Source organism: Apus apus, chromosome 3, assembly GCF_020740795.1.
Source record: "Apus apus isolate bApuApu2 chromosome 3, bApuApu2.pri.cur, whole genome shotgun sequence".
In the NCBI taxonomy this organism is placed as follows: domain Eukaryota; kingdom Metazoa; phylum Chordata; class Aves; order Apodiformes; family Apodidae; genus Apus; species Apus apus.
Window position 1 is genome coordinate 18,692,519 of NC_067284.1, and position 22,432 is coordinate 18,714,950.

At 42.6% G+C, this 22,432-nt stretch overlaps 1 protein-coding gene across 2 annotated transcripts in view; it reads right to left on the reverse strand.

Moving 5' to 3' along the window:
- SMAP1 (small ArfGAP 1) overlaps nucleotides 1-19,041 on the reverse strand; it is an 87,908-nt gene extending 68,867 nt beyond the window's left edge. For both annotated transcript variants that reach the window (XM_051613495.1, XM_051613494.1), the window contains exon 1: nucleotides 18,835-19,041. In XM_051613495.1, the coding sequence (XP_051469455.1) occupies nucleotides 18,835-18,952 (118 nt within the window). In that variant the 5' untranslated portion in view covers nucleotides 18,953-19,041. The remainder of the gene's footprint in view (nucleotides 1-18,834) is intronic.
- Nucleotides 19,042-22,432: the final 3,391 nt, after the last annotated feature.

Consider the following 22,432-nt stretch of genomic DNA (forward strand, 5'->3'; position numbering starts at 1 on the left):
TTCCTTATTAAGCAGTCACAATCTGAAGCCACAATTTTTTGCACCTTCCATTTTCTCGCATTCCCCAGCAGAGGAGAACACAAAAAAGGGTGGTGCTGGGTGGTCGGTGTTCGGCTGCTCAGCAAGGTCAACCCACCATACCCTGTACTACATTAGATTGTGTTCAGGAATTGTGTGTCAAGTTTTGAACAGAAACTGGAACGCAATTAGACGTGTAGAAACATCATTAACTGTGACACATTTCAGAGTATTTAAGAAGTCTCTTATTAGAGACCATCTAGACTGTAAGAGCAGAAGAACTATGTAGCCACAAGACACATTTCCTGGTATGTTGTTTAAGTATTTAGAATTGCTAGACAACTTGTGAATTTAAGAAGCAACCTGACGAATTTTTTCCAGTAACAGTAAACTTCCATACCAGTATAGCTAGTGTACAGAACATTCTCCCTACTTGCAGAAATGGGACTGCCAAAGAACTCAGACCATTTCAAAAAACTACTTAAGCTGTTTAAAACTTAAGTAATGAAGAGCTTGAAAGTAATGTACATAGTTTTAGACATAAATCTTTACATATGTTGATTTCAAGCCAATTTTTTACAACACTGAAAAAGCCATCCATCTTCACATGGCATTCTTTTATTCTAAAATGCATTTCAAAGTATGAATTTTGTGAAAACACATCCCTTTTACATATTTTCTGGCTAGTTGAAAGCTTTTCTCCCAACTTCAAAAATCTTCCCACTTTTCCCCACACTTCTCTTCAGGACCTAAGTTTTTTAGTATAGCTCTTCTCTGTATTATTTCAACTGGACTAGTACATTGCACATACTTAATGTGTGTCCATATACTCCCTTATATTCCTTTCTTCCCCACCCCCATAACTCATGCAGTTTAGACCCTATGTTCTACTCCTTCATATCAGAAAGCTCACTGAAGCTTCAGTAAACATGCACAGCATTGCTCATGCAACCTACTGAAGAAATTACAGTGGATACAATAAATTTTTAATGGGTACAGCTGATCTACAGCAAGAATGATGACAAGAATGGATAAAGCTAAAGCTGATACAGCCAAAGTATGTTATTTTCTAGAAGTCCAAGGTTTAAGGTTTATTAAAAAGCCCTCGAGTTTCACTTTGTGTCAGTGGATGCACAGGCCTGTACCCTACACACAAAAAAGACTTATAAAGATACCACTTAACACGCTCAGGGGAAAAGTGCTTTTACCTGCATTATGAAAAACATGGAAGCCTCATATCCGAACTGTGTATGAATTCAAGCAGTCAGTACAGCATGAAACATTGCTTTAGCTCTATTCTGATTAGCCTGTATGAAAGTACTGCTTTGAACCTCTCAGTCAACACTCCATCCTCTACTCAGCTTCTAGCTGGAGAAAGCAGCTTGTGAGAAAGCTTGTAAACTACCAGACAAGACTGAGCAGGAGTAGGTTTATCTCCCACACAAGTTTAAACAAAAAAGTAAAGTGGTGAAGACTAGAACAAACAAAAGAGGCAGAATGAAACAAAAGTACTGGGATATGACAGAACTGGGAGATGTCCACAATGAAGCAAGCATATGTTTAATGCAGATACGACTACAAAGTAGAAGAAGGATGATGGCCGCCTCTCTTACCCACAATAGCTCAGTTTCCTTCTCTCCATCAGTCCACTACGGTATGCTCAGCTTAGTTTAACTGCAGGTTAATCTTGAAACACTTATTTTGCTGCAACACAAGTGCTTGTACTAAACAACACTTGTACTAAACATCTCAACTTACAGAGAGCAAATAGAGGTCAGAAGTGGGATAAAAGGAGTAAACACTCAGCCTTTCAATTTTATATTTGCTATCAAAGCAAATTATGACTTTTACATCTCAGCAAACTACTCTGAACCCTTCACACTATGTACATAAAACCAGTTAGCCACAAGAATAAGTTTGAGACCAAGTTCTAAATGAAGAAACAATGAACAGATTGTTAAGACTAAGTTTAAATAAGGTTTGTATTACAGAAGCACTTAAAACCAAAGTTTTCATTCTGAATTCCTGCAGTTAACAATTCTACAAGAAAGGAAGCCAAGTATTTAATGTAACAGAGCACTAACTGCTTTGCATCTCAATACAGCCTGTAGCAAACTTATCTTGGGCCAACATCTTCAAAGACTTTTGACAGACTACAATTCTTCCTTTCACTCAACTGAACCCTGCCTGTCTCCTTTGACCACAAAGTACTGTGAGGTGACTTCAGTTCTCTTCTGTTTCTCTGCTGCCCGTTGATAGATTTGTCAAATAACTGGCTCCATCTTGTGGAATAGCGAATTAACTGCAAGAAAATCTACACCTCTCTTCTGACTCCTCCTGAACGGTTGCTGGCCAGTTCCTGAAAGAACATCACTTTCTGGCCAAAAACTTAGCAAAAAACCTCAGCGGTTACATCAGTGTAAGCACGCACATGCAGTGCTCACTCTCTCTGCATTATTCCCCTGTGCAATTCATAGTGCACAAGTGGTCTTGCTACTGAAGATTTCAGTCAAGTTGTGCATGAGTATTTTCCAGAAACATCTATAATTTCTCGAAGCTGAGATACAAGTAAAGATCACAAACAGAAGGCAAGTACTTTTATATATCAGATACAGAGAAGAGAAGGAAAACAAGAAAGAAGCAGTTGTATTTTGTGTAATTCAACACAAGAACAGCTAGGTAACACAAAATAGTCCCTCCTCCAGTGAGCACCCAGGGAAGAACAAAAGAACAAGGCAGAATTACAGCAACTTCTCCAAGTTTCTCTTCTTGCAACACCACACACTAGAAACAGGGATTAAACAAGGATTGCTCAAAGCAATACAATTATTATTGGTCATTTTCAGTCTCATCCTGCTGCTTCAAAGACCATTTCAACTTAACTGGAGGCTGCTTACTTCTCCTCCCAAAAGGTAGGACTACATCCACCATCTCCAACCATTTTTAATTCATAGACTCTCAAAGGGGGGGAGGAAAGATAAAGAAAAAAATCCATCACATACGCACAGCCCACAACACAAAATGGTTAACTAGAATGTTAATCATGTCCACTGAATCAGACGTGGTGAATTAAAAAAGTCTTCTCAGAACAAAATATCTTGCAGAACACATACATAAAGAACTTGAAGCAAAGGAAACTGTGCAACAGTTTCCTGTATCTTTATTCTCAATTAAAATGTTCTTCAGAGACATTAAACCTTTAGTCTTTTGAGACTACTGATGTGAGACTATTCACTCACCGCTTGATCCACTGAAATAGTTTCTGATTAAGGAAAACAAATAGCCAGAAGCATGTTCTTGTGTCACATCTTTCCCACATTAAGCTTGATTTTTTTTCCTCTACAGCAGAAGACGCTTCCCTTACCTCCATATCCAAAGACTAGGTAAGCCACACAAGTACAGTTCTCTCTAGTTTTTAGAGGTCTCTTATAGCTAACTTTGCAAGCCTGTGTTTTGATGATCAAGGCCAGAACTTGAGAAGTGAAAATTTACCACATTAAAAGAAGTGTGGGGGGAGTTCAAACAAGAGGAGGTGTTTGAGTAGTTTTAAATAAAATCAAACTTAACAGCATGAAGTTGCATTGAAGGCAGATAATTTAAGCAACCAAACACATTGTTTCAGAGCCCAACTGGATTACAACTGAGATACACATGGTTCAAGGTCTATTACAGAACAACACTGGGAAGACCAGCCTTAAAAGAGTCACTTGGCTACTTTTGGCTCATGCCTGATAAGTGGTAGAATTTCAGGAACATAATTCCTCCAAGTTTCTCTCTATCTGTATAACTATTTGTCATAATAATAATAATAATAAAAAACGTATTCAGCTCACTTCTATTCATAACCCCAAAGGGGCTGTGCAGAAGTATTTTGCATGAAACTTCCCCTGCACAACCTATCCCATCTCCAGAAATCAGAAAGAAATACCTATCAACTAGTTTCAACCATTACTTCAGCTAACTGACCCCTCTGCTTCAATAGCATAAATAATTGTTAAGTCTTTCAAGGAAATAATGACAGGATCCCTATTTCAAGGCCTGTATAAAGCCTCAACTAGAAAGGAAGTACAGACAAAATAACATTCATTCAGTTTTATGTTTACACAATTAAATGGCTGGCTTGATAACTACTATAATTCTGGAATACAATCAAGTCACACAACATTTCAAACATCAAAAGCCTTCTACAGGAAACAGAGTTAGGAATATGAAAAATTGGAGTTTGTAAATCAGAGGGCTGATTAATTACAGCTATTGGAGATATACAGGTAATGTCAGTTTATTTTTACATAAAGACACTTTTTCATGTAGAGTAGCCATTTGGCAAAAACAGTCTTGTAGAGTGACAAAGTGAAAGAATTCAAGTCTTTTGGACTTAAGAAACAGCCAGTTACTAAAAATCTGAATTTTTACTAAGATTGTGAGAAGCTAAGTTTGCTTTTCCAAACTAAAAAAATAATTTCACTAAACATTAGTTGATGATGCTATGATGCAAATGCTATGTTCTTAAATAAAAATACAGTATTTAGAGTGCCCTGTGAAGCTACATACATACATGGTCAATCACTCTTCATGTAAAGTAATATCAAGAGAAAGATCAAGAATGGCTTTGGGGGATTTGTTCTTCAAGACATCTCCAAGTCCTCCTATTAATCTTATTTCTAAGATGACAGGATTTAAATAGAACACCTTCATTAACAGTTAATTTTTAACACAGTATCAGTTAAACTCAGTGGTTTGTACTGAAAATTTCCTTTAAAACAGTTTGAAAGTTTCTATTCCTGACTTGGAAGTATTTCACATCACAGATTTCCCCAACCATCCTTACACTGCTCACATAAGCAGGATCATAACCAGCTACTGAGTTGTCAGAGACCAGCTCCCGATCCTTGGCTTGCAATTGTGCCTGATACACTCACCCAGAGCACATGCATATGAATACAGAGTGTATGATTATGGAGAGCATATGCAGAGTCCATGGGACAATGCCACAGCACTCCTATCAGCCTTGTGGGATACCAGCCCACTACTGCACACCCCATGGAAAGTAAGTCACTGCTCTACAAATCAGAAATGTCAGAGGTACCAACCCTAACACATTCAATAACCTAACAACTTCAGAAATCAAATTTGGATTTGGCTAAGGAGTAGTGCTCTAATTTTATCCTGTCTGTTCACTCATAAAGAGAAGCACAGCTTGTGTCAGAGTTCAAGCTACAGGAATAAGGTGTGCAAGCTGTCATTTCCTGTTAGCAGCATTTGGTACTTTCTAAAAAAGACAAGGTTACATAGGATATTACAGTATCAGTAGGAAGCTTCTGGAGCTGGCCTTGGCTGTGAATTTTCCCTTGTTAGCAAGGAACTGCTAAAAGGCTTACTGTTTTAAGTATACAATTGATATTCCTTCCATATACAGAAATAAAAGGAAAATAGACAACATTAAGCTCTTACAAAATTATTTTTTAAGTTGACAGCTAAGCATCCAGTAAAAGCAACAGTGATAAGAAAAAAAATGCGTGAATTCATGCTGCTCTGTTGGGATACAACAAGACCCTCCCCTGTATTTCAGTCACAACAACCCCAGATTTGTTTGTATGAGAGGTTTGCAATATAGTCTGTTTATCATAAACAAGAATGAAATATTCTCTTTCTATACCGGAGAAAAATTATCTAGTAATTGCATTAATCAGGTTCTCTACTTCTACCGGCACGTTATGTTCACGTCCTGGGAAACGGAGCCTCAGTACATTTAGAATTGAGAATAACCCAACTAGGTACCACTTTACGGTGAAAGACCAAAAAGCCTACACTCATTATTAGCATTCCTATCTGGTTTAACCACTGCTTGGAAGGGGAACTCAAATGCACAAGGACAGTTCTGCTGAAGATGTCAAGCATGAACATCTGGCATTTGCCATGTTTGAAGGGATGTTTTTCCCACCATCTACAGGAACAATTGTCCCATAGGTACATACTCTGAAGGGAAAAATCAGGCTCTATGCTTAAAAGCATCATTACTTATCAATGTACTGGCTGCTTCTAGAAATTGTTATAAATTACAAATGCAAATGATCTCAGCACATATTACGAAGAGATTTAAAATGATCACTCAGTTCCAGTTGCCACTTTGTCATATTTTGGATCCACCTGCAAGTTCAGCTGCATCAGGAACAGCAGGTTACACACAATGAATCACTTCCATCTTTTGCAGAAATTCCTACAAGATTACTAGTGCCATTAAACCTACTAAGGAAGTCCTGTACTATGAAGATTTTTTCATTTTCATTCAAGCACTTTAGTAAAATTGCAGATTCTTGTTCCCTGCTCTCTACCAAAGAGGCAGTACAAAAGAAGAGTACAGCAACTGATGGCCAGATGTAGAATTTTTCTCATCCTTGGTAAGTGGGACAGATCCCTACTCCTCAAAATACTCGTTTTCTTACAAAAAATCATAGCCAGGCATAGCTCTGAGAAACAGATCTGCTCTTTTACCAAATCACAGCTGCAAAGTTAGTTGCTTGGCAACACTGCCTCTAAGTATCATGCACTGCTGTCCACAGCTCCACTCTGACAGGGACTGAGCTACAACCTCTACCTCTTTTTCCTTCATTGTCTATGGAAAGCAAGTATCTTTCCAAGGGGGCAGGGGAAACTGACAGTCTAGTTCTACTGAGATAGGCAGCATGTTGATCTGTGCAGCTTTCATTTTCCCCAAAAAAATACTATCATCTCCTTAAGCTGCAGAATTCATGCTCTCTACCACAGACCTGCAGCACTAGGATGTTCTCTGAACCTCCAAGTTCTTTCTCCTCTTCCGATGGTGACCGCAGAGCACAAAAGCATCTGGCTCCTCTGGTCAGAGGAGCATAGATCTACTCATGGAAGCGTTTTAGGTAAGTTAGAAAGAAAGTGGGAACTCATGCTCTCTTGATTGAGTTGAGTTTCACAGCACCAAGCAGAAACTCCTTCACAGTATGTTCTCAGACATGCAAGTTTATGACCTACTGGAAAGCAACAAGTGATCAAGATGAGAGGAAAAGAAAGATTAGCATTACATCATATAGCAACAGTCTACTGTGACCAAAGATAAATATGAAGTAGGTATCCATCCAAATCTAAGTTTGTCAAGTTTTCAGAAAGAAAATAAAGCAGTTTTGTGTGAATGGCTTCACACAAAAGCCAAAAAAGAGAAAATATGTAACATGAGTAATATTGCTCAACCTCTCAGCAAACATCAGATAATAGGCCAGAACCAAAGGAGACCAGGAATCTGCAGTAGTTTCTGTTTTGCTTCAGTCTTCCAGGGGACATAATTTGCAGTCCCACCACAGTTTGAATCAACAGTTTTAAGATCCCAGGAGATTCCTGACACAAGTTCTAAGCAACTTTCCACCAGCTTTATGAAGCAGTTTAGGTTGTGAAGGTATTCTCCTAGCTAGACCTGAACAGCATTTCAGCCAAATAGAAGACATCAGTAACCTTTCTACACAGTCTTTCAATTTCCACTTGCTTCAAATGGCTACATTTGGTCCCTTTTACCTATGCAAGTGTAAGTCAAAAGGCAGATTTGTGTTATCAGTTATTTCAAGAAAAGTCAAGACTAGTCTGTATTTACTGTTGTTTAATTACTATCCTTTTGCATAACAGACCACAACTTTAAACAAAGAATGTACTTTTAATCTATGTCAGCAGGCACTGGGGGTGGAAAAAAACCCCAATATAAAACTTACATGGTATCTAGAGTGAGACACCAGAGATACTACTGACAGCGTTGCAACAGCTGAATTGAATCTGAAGTAGCTGACCCTGGAAGGGACTCCTGGAGATCATCTGGTTCAATCCCCCTGCCCAGAGCAAAATGCAGCAGAGTGCTTACGTCTCTTCCCAGTCAAGTTTTTAGTATCTCCAGAGATGGAGACTCCACAGCTTCTGTGGTTATCTTGCTCCAATTTTCAACCTTTCAACCAGCAAAAATAACATTTATTCTTATGTTTCAGTAGAATTTTCTGTTTAATTTGTGTTCATTGCTACTTAGTCCTATCACTGGATACTACAGACAATTTTGCCTCTGTCATCTTTGCTCTCAGTCACCAGGTATTTACACATGTTCATACGATCTCTCCTTCAGGCTGAACAATCCCAGCTGTCTCAGCCTCTCATTCTATGCTAGCCATACTAACCTCTTCATTTTAGCTCCTTTTTCTGGACTTGCTCCAGTCTGTCCATGTTTCTCTTGTAATGTGGAGCCCAAAACTGGACACAGCACTACAGATGCAGTCTCACCAATGCCGAGGAAAGGAGAAGGATAATTTCTTTCCAGCTACTGGTGATGCTCTTCCTGAAATTCAGTCCAAGATGTTGTTGGCCTTCTTTGTGGCAAAGGTGCATCATGGGCTAATGACCCATTTGTGATCCACAGGACCCCCAGCACCTCTTCTGCATTCCCAGCACCCTCTTCCTAGAGGTAGGGTTTTGCATTTCTCTTTAACTCCACTGGGTTCCTGTTAGCACTTTCTTCAGCCTGTCAATTTTTCTGCTCCCAGTAGCAGCACATCCATCTGGTTTATCAACCACTCCTCCCAGTTCTGCATGCCCTCAAGCTTGCCAAAGGTGCTATCTGTCCTATCACACAGGTCATTAAGATGTTAAACAGCACTGCCTCCAGTATCAATCCCTGAGGTACACCAATGGTAAAGAGCAAGTTTGATTAACTGTATTCTTCTCTCTGAATAGTCTGGTTTAGCACTAGTAGCTTAGCACTAGCAGATAAAGTAGTTGAAGCCTTAGGCCGCAAGAACTGACCAAGAGAAAACTTTTTAATAAAACTAATGCTGCTAACACAGAGCTATCTGAATCCAGCAGATGTGAGTGGAATGAAGAACACGAGGACCAAAGAAACAATTCCAAAAGAATGAGGTAACTTCAGAAGAAAGCCAACCCAGTGATAGTGAAAAGTCAGAAATCAAGAGGCCACAGACTAGAATTAAGTGACTGGACTTGGGGATCAAGTGCTGGGTGTTATGGATATAACTGAGAGGTGTGATCTGTGGTAAGGGTCCCTCTCTGAAGGTACCCAGCTCAAGCTGTAAACTAATAAAAGAGGAATTTGAAACCTTCACTCAGTTTGCATTAATCAGCAGGAACCTAGGGTCAGATCCTGTTATGGCTGCTGGCTTGTGTAAATCTGTAACAGCCAATAATGACTAGTCTCCAGGTTAACTTTAAACTGCTGATCACAACTCCAAGCCTGGCATTTCAGCCGTTTTCAACCCACCTCACCATTTCTTTATCCAAATTGCACTTCATAAGGTTATCAATAAGGATATATTATATAAGGATTATATATATATATCTCCTTATATACAATATATAAGGATATATTCTTCATATAGTTTCAGTATTATTTGCTCTGTGATCTGTCCAGGGACCCAGGCAAAGGTCCTTAAGTGTTCCTTCTTGCCCTTTTCAGAGACAGGAAGGACATTTACCTTCTTCCAGTCTTCCAGACTCCCCCCTAGTCACCATGACCTTACAGTGATCATGAGTGGCCTCAAAATTACATTGGCCAGCTCTGTCTGCACTCATGATTGCATCCCATTAGACCTCACCCAGTTGTGCTAATCCAGTTTCTCTAAGCACTCCCAACCTTGATCCTTCTCTACCACTGAGAGTAAGCATTCCTTGCCTGGAATTCCTGAAGGCAAGCCTTACTAGTAAAGACCAAGGTAAAAAAGGCATAGAATGTCTCAGCCTTTCCCACATGCTTTATGACTTGGTCTCTGTCCCATTCAGCAACAGACCCACATTTTCTCCATCTCCCTTTTTGCTGCTGATTATCTGTAAAAGCCCCTCTTGTTGCCATTCACATATGCTTTTGCAGCCTCAACTCCATGTGGAACATTTGCTTTCTCACCTAAAAACATCCTTATACTTTTAGACAGTGTCTCCATGCTCCACCTGCATCACCCATCTCTGCTTCCACCTCTTATATGCTTCCTTTTTATGTCTGAGTTTTGTCAGCAGCTCCTTGTTTATTCAAGCAGGATCTCTGCTACCTTTGTGCATTTTCCTACTTATTGGGATGTGACACACTACAGCTTAAGGAAACAGTCAGCCAGCTCTTCTAGACCTCTCTATCCTGCAGAACCAACTCTCCAGTGATTCTTCCAAGCAGATGTCTCAACAGAAAAAAGTCTTCTTTCACCATGATCATGGTTATGATTCTACTCTTTGCTTAGTTCTCTCCTCTTCAGATCCTGACCTCTTCTCTATCTCATGGTCACTGCAGCCAAGAGTACTCCTAACCTTTACATCCCAAACCTGTCTTTCCCCCTTTATTTTTTTTTTTTTTTGTAACAGGTCAATCTGAGCATCTTTCCTTGTCCTTAATTGCTTGTATTGAGAAGTGGTAATCAATGCATGCTGGAAGCCTCCTAGATTACTTGTTCCCTCCTGTGCTCTCTCTCCAGAGAATATCAGGGTGGTTCAATTCCTCCATGATTACCAAAGCCCATGAACATTAGGCTCGAGTTATCTGAGAAAGGCCTCATTACTACCTTTCCCGATCAGGTGGTCTAAAGCAGACACATCAACACCCATGATGGTCTGCCCTCTAATCCTGACCCATAAACTCTCAAGCTGGCTCCTCAGCCACCTCTAAGCAAAGCTGCATGCGGCTTCACTGCTCACACAGAAAACAGCAGTGCCCCATATCACCATCCCAGCCTGTTCTCCCTAAAGAACCTATACCTATCCATTGCATTTCTCCAGTTGTGTAAGCTATCTCCCTTTGTGATGCCAGTAAAAAAAAAAAAATCATCACTCAGTCTTAACTCTACACTCTTTCATAATATCAGAAAGCAATTTTTTTGTTGCCAGTACAGTGAAGATAGATTCAACTAGTCATGGGTTCAATAGCATTACTCTTCAAGAACCTGAACATGAGAGCAAGTTATCACAGGACAATTTTACCTGTTCACAAAGCAAAGTCATTAAGCCTTGTGGAATTTAGTTGCAGCCACAAGAGAACAATACAAAGCATCTAAGTTTGTAATATACTGAACTGAACTTTAGTGAGTCTATCTAGGACAATGTGACACCTAAGCTAAATTAACTACTGACCACCCCAGTAACAGCTGATAATTGACTCCCAAATCCTACAAGCAGCATGGATTACAGAGGGAGCAACCTCTCCAAGGAAAAGGCACCTCCCAAAAAGTCTACTTATCACATGAACGTAATTGCTTCTTCTGTATTGTTGACAAGGACTTCTCAGGGCTGCAGTAAAGCTGTGCTTTCTTCACACCATTCAGCTCAAAGAGGGAAGATTCACAAGACAGCATCAGTTTCAGCTCCGCAAAAGGAAATTTAGGAACAAAGCAAAGATCAATAGCTGGTATTAAGGGCATCCTGCAGTGGCATCTCTCTCATGTCACTAAGGAATGGCAGAATCACAGCACAGGTACCATTAGCAGACACACACCAGTAGCCCCCAACTAAAAAGAACTAGACTGTCTTATCAATACCAATAATACTATCAATACCAATAATCACTTTTTCAGGAACTGTCCCACCTTTATGGTCCACACAAAGGAAACAGCTTAGACTGCCATGGCCTATAGTTATAAATGTAGGGCAGCAAACTAAGGACATAAGGATTTCTGCATCTGCATAATCCACTCCAGAGAACCTAAAAAGTTACAGAGCAGTGAAAAATAACCAACCAAGTCTCATAAATATTTTTATTACCAGACAGAAAAAAAAAAAAAAATCAGGTTGAAAGGAACCTTCAGAGGTCATCTAGCCTCTGGAGCAATGCTAACTTCGAAGCCACATCATGCCACTTTAGATCTCATCCAAACAAGTTCAGTTAAGCCCTGAAGAACAGACTGCACCCACAAAAACCTTTTTTAGGACTTTGGTAAAAAGCCTTCAGGGTGTGCACACAGTTTCAACAACAGCAGGAACCTGTATTTGCAAACAACCCTGCTATATTAGAAGCTAAACAGATTTCCTGTGACTTATTCCAGAATGTTTTTCTGTACTGTAAGAGTGAGGAGATGGAACAAAATCCCTTTCTTACAGAAAAATCACCACTAGAGTCACCTAATAACGCAGCACTCTGCCTACTAAGAAGTTTTAAGCAAAAGCTGTCACACTCTTCCCAGCAAGAGAGCTGTCTTCTGAAGAGTGCTTTTCTCAGGTGAGACAATTAATTGCAGCTCTCAGGGCTACAACAGCAACTATTTCCTAAAAGGTTTCAATCTCATGTAACCAGTTTAAGCAACAGAAAAAAGTGTATAGATTAAAAACAGAGCGTCATGGTAGTTGAGCAGCAGGGAAAAAAATCCTGGAGATAGTGTCAGGAGAGACTGGAGTCTCTGATCCCCTAAGGTCTTTGAAGGTGCCACCTTTCACAAAGAAGCCAGAAAAATAACAGTGTAAGTACCAGATGATCACTACTATTTCTAGCGACACAGGTCCTTACTATTACGAAGATGTATCATTCCAGCTGCTAAGCTTAATCAAGACCCACTGTTGGGGGTTAACCCAGCAGGCAGCTAACCCACACAGTTGCTCACTTTCTCCCTCCCCCACCCCTCAGAAGGATGGGGGAGTGAATCTGAGAAAATGGTAAAACTCATGGGTTGAGATACAGACAATTTTATAGTGCAGGAAAGGGAGTGAAAACAATAATAAAATAATATACAAAATAAGTTATGCCCAATGCAACTGCTCATCACCTGCTGACATGCCCAGCCAGTCCTCATGCAGCTGCCACCACTGCTCTCCTAGCCAGCTACCCCCAGGTTTTATTATTCAGCATTACATCCTATGTTATGGAATACCCCCTGGCCAATTTGGGTCAGCTGTCATGATTGTGTCCCCTCCCAGCCCCTTGTGCACCCCCAGCCCCCCCAATGGCAGGGCAGTAAGAGAAGCTGACAAGTACTTGACAGAGTAAGCACTGCTCAGAAACAACTAACATATCAGTGTGTTAACATTATAATAATCCTAAACCCAAAACAATGCATTATACCAGCTACTAGAAAGAAAATTAACTCCATCTCAGGTGAAACCAGGATACCCACTTTGAATCAAAGTGGTTTGCCTTCATTATTCCTTGTGGAAGGATATTGTGAAGCCTGAATGGGAAGCTACGAGAATCAAGTTGTATCTGTCAATTCATACTCTAGTCTGTTATGCTTGTATGGAGTTCACCAACCTGACCTCACACACCACCTTGACAACAGGATCACAGAGAAGTACTAGCAATTTTTTGATCCAAGTAATCTGAAGTTATATCTTACATTTGCAACTATATTCACTAGTACAAGATAACCACAGAGCAGTAATCAGCTACTGCTTGGTTTCCACTCTGTGTTTGAACTTCAGTATAGGGCTAGAAGTTGCACATGAGCTGATGGATGGAACTGACCTCAACATAATCTAACTCTGTTCAATCTCCCCTAGAATCCCACTTCAGCAGTTCCTCCACCTGAGGAGAGACAGGGAAGGTCTTCACCTGAGGAGGTATAGCAGACAGTGCCCTGACCTAGAGAATCCTAATACTGTTGATGAGCTGACCCCAAGGCATTTTTACACTGACAGTCAGAGGTAAAAGCTGAAGCCTTGCTCAGGCTGAAGGCAGTCAGCTACCAGAGTTACCCATTTGCTTTGGGTTCATTCTGGAGGAAGAATTACACTACTTATTAAAGTCTACAGACAAGATTAAGACAGTGAGAAGACCAGGCATCAAAACAAACAACAAAAAAAAGCAGCTTCACAAAAAGTAAGGCTTATTATTCAACTTGAAGTTGGTCCCCCAGTCACAGAAGAGATCATATGCAAAACTTAACTGTCTACAAAAAAAACACTGGTGTGAACAGCTATACACATATCTGCAATATTCCAGATTTGTTTTGATACATAGTTTGTCCATTTCAACTTTAACTAGATCTTTTTTTTTTCTTCCCCACTGCTAAGAGACTTTGTGTTTGACACTGGCAAGTTGATAGGGAAGTTAAAGTTAGGTTTACTTGAAGCCAGAAATATAACAACTTGTTCTGGCTACACAAATTTCAGAACTTAAATCTTTCCTGTTCAATCTCTCCCCACACTCCTAAGACCATGTGTGTACCTGCTACTCTTCACACATAAAAGAACAAATCCTCAGTCATATACAGATACTCAAGGACTGTACAATATAACTGTAAATACTGAAAAGCATTTCATTAATATAATAATAAAAGGAAATAAACTTAATTCTGGTTGAAAAAGCAACCACGTAAATGTGACATTCTGTACTAGGTTTCTGGTGAGAAATCATGAGATCATCCAAAGGGGCTTCAAGCACTATCAGGCATTAAGTAAACAAACATTAAAAGAAACACCACAACCAAACACTTCCTCGGATGCAGGAATTTATTCACCTCTTCTGGAGGCTCAGGATATCTTCAATTGCCTATACAAAGATCTGTAAGCTTTCAATTATGTTATTTTAATTTTGTTACAGTTAAAATTCTAAACCAGTTGACAGCTCAAGTAATTGCCTTCTTAATAGATTAATTTACAAGCAGACTTCAATAGTCAGTTCATTTGTACTAAATGCGACATCCAATGCAAGCGTACCAAACAGAAAAGGTATGTTAGAGAACATTCACATGGGTTTCAAACATACATCTTTTGTTCAAACATTGTTAGGAACAGTAATCAGAGTCTTATGGTCCACATTTACAGAGATGGTCACGCTAGAGCAAGACTGATTGCCTTTGGTTTACATTACAGGCCTGCCTGTTTAGATAGCTAGTCCTTTCATACTGCTGAGTATCCTGCTCCCTTCTCAGAAACAACATCTCCTCTTGTGCTTCATCACACTCGTCAAATTCAGTGCTAGTATCAATACCCAAATAATACCAGCCTTGCTGCCAAGCAGTAACACAGGCCTAGAAGTCTGCTGGCATGTTATAACTACATACTAAACACATAGAAATAGCAAATTATAGCCTGTACAGGCTGCGAACTGAAGTTAACAGCTTTTGATTTTGGCTCCATTTGACAGATCTCTAAGAGGTGTTATATGAGAGTCAAATATCATAATTGAAACAATAAAAATGCATTTAGTCTCCCTCTACAGTGAAAGGGAAAAAAAAGAAAATCACATGCTTTACAGCAGCTTCTAGCATAGTCTATGCATGAGACAGATGGACAGATCTATAGCTATTTCTGTCTCCTAGATCCTTCCAGTTCCTGCTAGCTTTACCTAGTTATAAACACAAATGGATCAAAAGGAAAGTTCAGTTTCTCTTTCAAAAAAATTCAGGATGACTTAAGTTACTATCAACATGTCTATTTCCTACAAATGTTAGAAACAGTAGTGTAACACTGGGAAGACATCTACTGCCTTACGTAGATGGCTGTTCATATAAGGATGCAAAAAAAGTCAGAACACAAACACTGCCTTGTCAAAAGTCATACCAAACTCCTCTCTCTTTCATAAATCTCTGTGATTGCAAAGACAATTCCAGAACCTTTGATTTTTAGGCTTCTTACCCACAGAGGCATTACCTAGTTCTTCCAGCAGCTGTAGACTTACAGTTTGAAGATGACATATGGTGACTACAGTATGGTCCTACAGCATGTAGTTTCCAACACATTTTAGCAGTGACAGTCAGATTCACAGCAGCTATTTCAACAAGCAAAAGGCAACTACAGAATAAAAAGAACTTCCAAAAACTGTTGCCAGAGTCAACAATCCTAATTTTTGCTTAATGCTTACTCTGGCAGATGTGTCCTCAGCTGTACTCTCTACCTTCCGAAAGACTTGCAGAACACTTGACGAAGTGGGCCAGAAACCAAAGGGATGGGTTTGTTCTTGATATAAGATCACTACTAACGATAGCAAGATTATTCTGAGGAAGACCACAAGGCAGCTTTTTAAATTATTACACAGAGCAAGCATGCAGCAATACAGGAAAGGTGCATGCTTGAAACTTCAAACATAAGCAATGCAGATATTGGTCATATAATGAGAGCAAGGAGAGCTAATCCAGTAATTTAGGTGTGAATCAGCAGTAGGACAGCAGTAAATTCTGATGATCATCTTTTTGATGCAAGAAGTAAAAGCCAGCAGAGAAGCCTTAATGATATGAAGGATGAGATCAAAAGTAGCATTACAGAAGATATAATCAAAGCAATTAGTGATAAAATGCAAAAAGGACCACGCTAAATTTTTCAGGGTCAAAAGGATATCTAGCTATCTAAGAACTCTCAGAACCTCAGTGACTAGCAGTTAACACAGACATACAAGGACAGTCTGCAACATTTCTAAATCCCTTGGATGTGACTATCTGAACAGAAGCCTAGGGTAAATACAATACCTAAGGTTTAAGAGAGACTATGACACGCACATTGTAAGGAATTAGTGATGACAGCCTCTTAGCTTCGATTAAGAACCCATGCCGAACTTGGGCTGGTGCCAGCTATCTAAAAGACCATACTGAAAACAATGGTTTTAAGTATTGCCAAAATAAGACCCAAGATACAACTGCAACTCAGTTAACACAACCAGAGTTAATAAGGAAGATGATGTTACCCAACAATTAGGTGCAGGAAAAAAGCAAAATAATAGAACTCAAGGAATCCTACCGAACAACAGAAAGGAGGATGACAGATGAAGGAGGAAAGCTCCCACAAAAGCAGAAAGTAACAGAAACTTAAGTGGACAGTATTTCAAAGAAAGAAGTATCAATTACACAGCAAAGCAAAATACATACATCCTGAACTGGGGTGACATCAGAGAAATCCAAAATATTTTGTCATGTTCAGGTCCACAGAACCAGGATGAAGATATTATTTAGTGGAACTGGCAATAGGGAACTCCAGACTGTAGAGACAAACACATCTAGAGATGAAAGGGATGCTGTTAGTGATGCAAGAGGTGAAGGAGACTGTCTCAGTCTGCGGAAAGCCAAGCAGACAGCTCACAGACTCTGGTCCGCTAATAGCGCCATGGTAAAAACTGCTGCCTCAGACATCTCTACATACCAGGACTAGGAGAACTACAACTTATTTTGGTAAAGAAGCTTCAACAAAGACTGACGTGACAAGGAAGAGTTAAACAGTGGCATTTTGTGCCCATGGCAAGCTTAATTTTCCCCCAGAGAACAAATCATGTTTTTTTTCTTCTGAGCCACTTGTCTTCTGGAAGTATACAGAACTATAGACTGCAGGGTATAGTGGAAGCATCTCAATATGGTTCACACAACTCTTCTTCCTAGAAGGAAACTTCCTAAACTCAAGGAAAGAAATCCACACAGTTTCAGTTGTGGACTATGGATACCTATAAATACCTTGACCGGGTGATGATTAGAAAGAGGGAACTCAAATGACAGAACAACAGGTTTTTTTGAGAATTCCTGACTGATCTTGAGTAACCCAGGCCCAAGGCCTACATTATGGAACAACACTCATATTGAATTCCATCAGCAAGCAACTCGGAGCAGCATTCATCATGGAAATACCAAGTGCCAACAATGCACAAAACAAGCATGATTTTTCCAGAAAACCACTGTTTATGACCAGTCTTTTACATGTCTGGGGGCACAAATAGCTGTGCTCGAAAATGGCCAAGAGTTACCTGCAAAATAGCAAAGATCTACTCTCTCTCTGGTGTAGTCCATATCGTATATTTCTTAGGGTTATATATGAGGAAAATAAAGTCACATTTCTGTGATTCTGATGTATCAAACAACAGCACTGTGCCAGGCACTGCACAATTTATGTCCATGGCGAAAAAAGCATCATGCGCGGACTGGAGAGGAAAACCACAAACACAGGGGCATTCACAGCTGCTGAAACCAGCTCACCACCACGTCCACCTGAGGTGGAAAAAGGCTGAGGCAGGCAGCTCTGGAGCTAATCGTACGCTGTGAAGAGCTGGTTGTTATCCAGAAAGTTATTATACTTAAAAACTTGCTGTGTAATCATCCGACATAGGGTAACATCTTCATGAATCCAGTCTAGATGATGGAAGAGGCACATACTATATTTTCCCATCTCGAAGCTACAGAACTCAAAGTAAACACAAATGCAAGTATATCTCTAATCCTGCACGGAATAAAACTATTAGACTAAACAGAGGTAAGACATGACACCAATATAATCTTTAAAATGTCATTCATCACCACTGGTCTGTGACATGTTTAATCAGACACAGACATCCAGGCTCAAAGTGCCTGGCAGTCACACAGCTGAGTCAACATGAAAGCGCATTGCTTTGGACACTGAACGCTCACCTCCCCGGCACCCACCCTCGCACCGGCCAGTGCCCTCCCGAAGGCACAGGGACACTCCCGATCAATACCTGGCACCGCAGGCGCAGGACGCGGCAGTGAAACTTCAGGAAAGGGCTAGGCCAGTCACGGCACAAAGCCCCGGCTGGGGACTCCTGCCTTCAGGATAAGGCAGCTACAGCCGGACGAAGAAGCGCCAAGCGCTTCACAGCAGAATTAAAGGCTCCCATCACCGCTCTCCCCAGGCCGCGCAGCTTCCTGCTGCCGCCCCCCGGGCCCCGCGGCGGAGCGGGCCGGCAGGGCGGTCCCGCCGCCGCTGCGGACGTGGAGCGGGGCGGGGTGGCGGCCCTGCCCGGGCCTCGCTGCCGAACCGCCGCCCCCGCCCCGCGCGGAGACCCCGCCGAGCCGGGCGCGGGCGGACACAGGCCGGGCCCGCCGGCAGCGCCCGACCCGAGCCGAGCCGAGCCGAGCCGGGCCGGCCCGCCCGCCTCCCCCGCGCGCGGCGCTGCCCGCCCCGCCGTACCCTTGGCCTCGCAGTCCGCGCAGTACTTGTTGTCCTCCTCCCGCAGCAGCTTGGCCAGGATGGCCTGGTGCTGCTCGTTCTGCTTCTGCGCCTTCTCCCGGCAGGAGCGGGTGGCCATGGCGGCGCCGGCAGCGGGGCCGGCAGCGGGGCCGGCAGCGGGGCTCGCTCGGCTCCGCCGGGATCGCGGCCGCTCCTGCCGTGGCGCAGCCCCGGGAAGCGGCTGCCGCGACCGCCGACTTCCTCAACCGGAACTACTTGCGCTGCCAGACGCATCCGCCGCCAGCCCTCACACGCCCACCCCCGGCCACGCCAGCAGCGAAAAATAGTCCGCCGGGTCCTAACGCCGGGCGGAGACGTCGCCACCCCTGGCAAGGGTTTGCAAAGGGCGGCGGCGATGCCGCTCCGCCCGCCTCGGCTTCGAGAGGGCTGAAAGAGACACCTGGGACTGAACCTCACCTCGCGAGGGCGGCTAGTATCCATCCGCCCGCAGGTGACCCCGCCCTCCAGGTAGCGCCCGAGGGGGGGGCGGGGCTCGGCGCGAGCGGCCGCACCTGTGCGACCTGAGGGGCGCCCGGTCCCGCCCGGCCCGGCCCCGCGGCGTGAGGCGGCGGGACGGGGATGCTGAAGGCAGCGTCAGGTGCCGGGCGGGGGTCCCGGAGCCGCGGGGCGTTCCTTCCCGCCCCGTCCGCTCGGGGCTCGGGTCCCTGCGGCAGCCCCGGGGCTCCCTGCGAGGCTCCGGCGCAGCCCCCGGGGCCTGCCGGCCACAAAGCCCGCCCGGCGGCAGCTCTGCCCGCTGCGCAGCCCCGCAGGGTCCCCGCGACCCGGGGCCCGTCCCGCCCCGGGCGCTGCGGCTGCAGCAGGGGGGTCTGCGCCTTCCGGGGCGCACGGCAGCGCGTCTGTCCTCAGGCCATGCGGTGTCTGGGGGTCTCTCCCTTCCCAGGTGCCAGCACAGGGCGGTAAGTACCCCCAGATGCGCAGCCAGGTGGCCTGGCGGTGCTGGTGTGCCGTGACCTTGGGGCAGAGCTCTCTCTCCAGACCAGTGCCTGGGAGATGACAAGTTGCCACAGCCTCTCGTTTGAAAGGGCTTTCCTGTAGCGTTAATTTCTAGAAGGACAGGCTGAGAGAGTTGGGGCTGTTCAGCCTGGAGAAGAGGAGGCTCCAGGGAGACCTTAGAGCACCTTCCAGTGCCTGAAGGGGCTACAGGAAAGCTGGGGAGGGGCTTTTTACAATGGCTCGTAGTGAGAGGACAAGGGGTAACGGATCAAGTCTGGAAGAGGGGAGATTTAGGTTAGACATTAGGAAGAAATTTTTCGCTATGAGGTTGTTGAGAAACTGGAACAGGTTGCCCAGGGAAGCTGTGGAAGCCCCCTCCCTGGAAGTGTTCAAGGCCAGGCTGGATGGGGCTCTGATCAACCTGGTCTAGTGGGAGGTGTCCCTGCCCTTGCAGGCAGAACGAGATGATCTTTGAGGTCCCTTCCAACCCAAACCATTCTATGATTCTATGAGGATTTTATAATCAATTTGTCCTCCAAGAGTATGTGTTTCTGTCTGTAAAAAAAGCATTATGGGCAGCAGAGACCTTACAATGAGGAGACTGTACTGATTTTCAGTCCCACTGAGGGGGCTTGAGGCTCTGAGGAAGGCAGTGTTGCATCCTGGGCTGCTTGGTGAGCTGGACCCAACATACCTGCAGAAGTCACAGCCCATGCTGGATTTCCATGATCCAGGGTGTGCACCTCTCCGCTTCCGCTCACCTGCGTGCGTGCGCACACACACACACACACATTGTGTCTCTTTCCAGACATCTCTTTCTCCTTTTATTTTTTTTATTAGGTCCTTTTGCCTCTGCTGAATATTCTTAAGCCTGTTCATAAGTAACATACTTTTTTGGCATTGCATTTCTAGCTTGCTTTATTTTTCCCCTCTAATTGAACCCTTCTGGAAAGAGCTGAAGCCTATATATAGTCTATAAAATGCTTAAGTGAGGCAGAAGGAAATTTGGGTCTTTTCTCTCTCAGCCATTAAATTACTGAATTGTGCTCGGTATCTTTCTTTTTCCCAGATCAAATGGTTAAATAATTATCCCCTACATTTTGAATAGTTACAACAGAAAGAACTGAGAATACTGCCCATCAAGTTAATTAGCAGTTAAGGTAGCACTTAACATGGGATAATGTGTTTAGAACTCCTTCAAATAAGGAGTTAAGGTCTGCCCATAGGCTAGGAGAGCATCCTCACCAGTGAGTTAGTTATTGGGTATGAGGCTGCAAAATGAGAACATGGTACTGATGCATAATTCCAAGAGATGGTTTAGCATCCTACATGGAGGCAGGAATTAAGGGTTAAAACTATCAATTACAGAATGGCACAACAAATTGGAGATCCAGCTGCCTTACCACAGTGCCTAAATCCAAAGATTTATGATCGCAGAATCATAGAATCATGTAGATCGGAAAAGGTCTTTGAGATCATTGAGTCCAACCATTAACCTAGCACTGCAAAGTCCACCACTAAACCATGTCCTGAAATGACATATCTACATATCTTTTAAACATCTCTAGGGATGATGACTCAACCACTTCCCTGGCAGCTTGGTCCAATGTGTGACAACCCTTTCAGTGAAGATTTTTTTCCCTAATATACCATCTAAACATCCCCTAGTCCAACTTGAGGCCGTTTTCTCTCATCCTATTGCTTGCTACTTGGGAAAACAGACTTACTGCACCAGGAAGAGTGTAACACAAATGTTAATATATCCTGATATTAGCCATACTCAATAGGGACTCAATTATTAGAGTGCAATACTCCTGACTCCCTAAACATGACATCAAACAGGACTGACTTCTAGCTGAATACCTACAAGCATACAATTGTTTTCCTTTTCTAGCCTGAATTGCCTGTAATTATTGTATCTTTTTTAGAAAAAAACGGTTTCAGCTAGAAGGGGTAATAGCTTGCTGTCATCCAAGGGCTCTGAGGAACAGAATGCTTTTTAGGAAGCCAAGAACTATGGGTAGGAATTCCCTGAGAAAGAAAAGGAGATGAACTTGCCTCTTGTATGCTAGGTGAGCTCTTCCTGTGTTCTTGTATCAATGCATCTCCACCATTTTAGAAGAAAATATTAGTTGATTTTGTATGTTGTAATGGACTTGACTGGTACATTAAGTATAATCTGAAACTCTCTACCATCTTCCAAGGAGGCATCAAATAGTTTAAAGCAATTGGCTTAATTTAATGTGTATCCATTTATCTGATTCTAAAATGAATATTGTAATACTTACCATGAAAACTGGCTATTGATCCAGTTCTTGTGCTTGGAAAAACGTACACAAGTGCAGAGTGAGTATATTTTTTGGAGTGTGCTTTGGCCCTTGGTGTCCTGATTGCTTATTTCCTGGACCTGTGCATGCTTGGGTGCACTGATGTGGGATATCCACTTCCAACTGTTGAGCATGAAGACGTGTTCAGCTCTGAAAATGATCCGTTCCTCCAAAGTACTTATTCATGCTTCTGTAAAACAGTAGAAATTTTAAATCACCTGTTTCACTATGGGGCTGAGATGAATAGATTATTAATATTTTAATAGATAGTGCTTTAA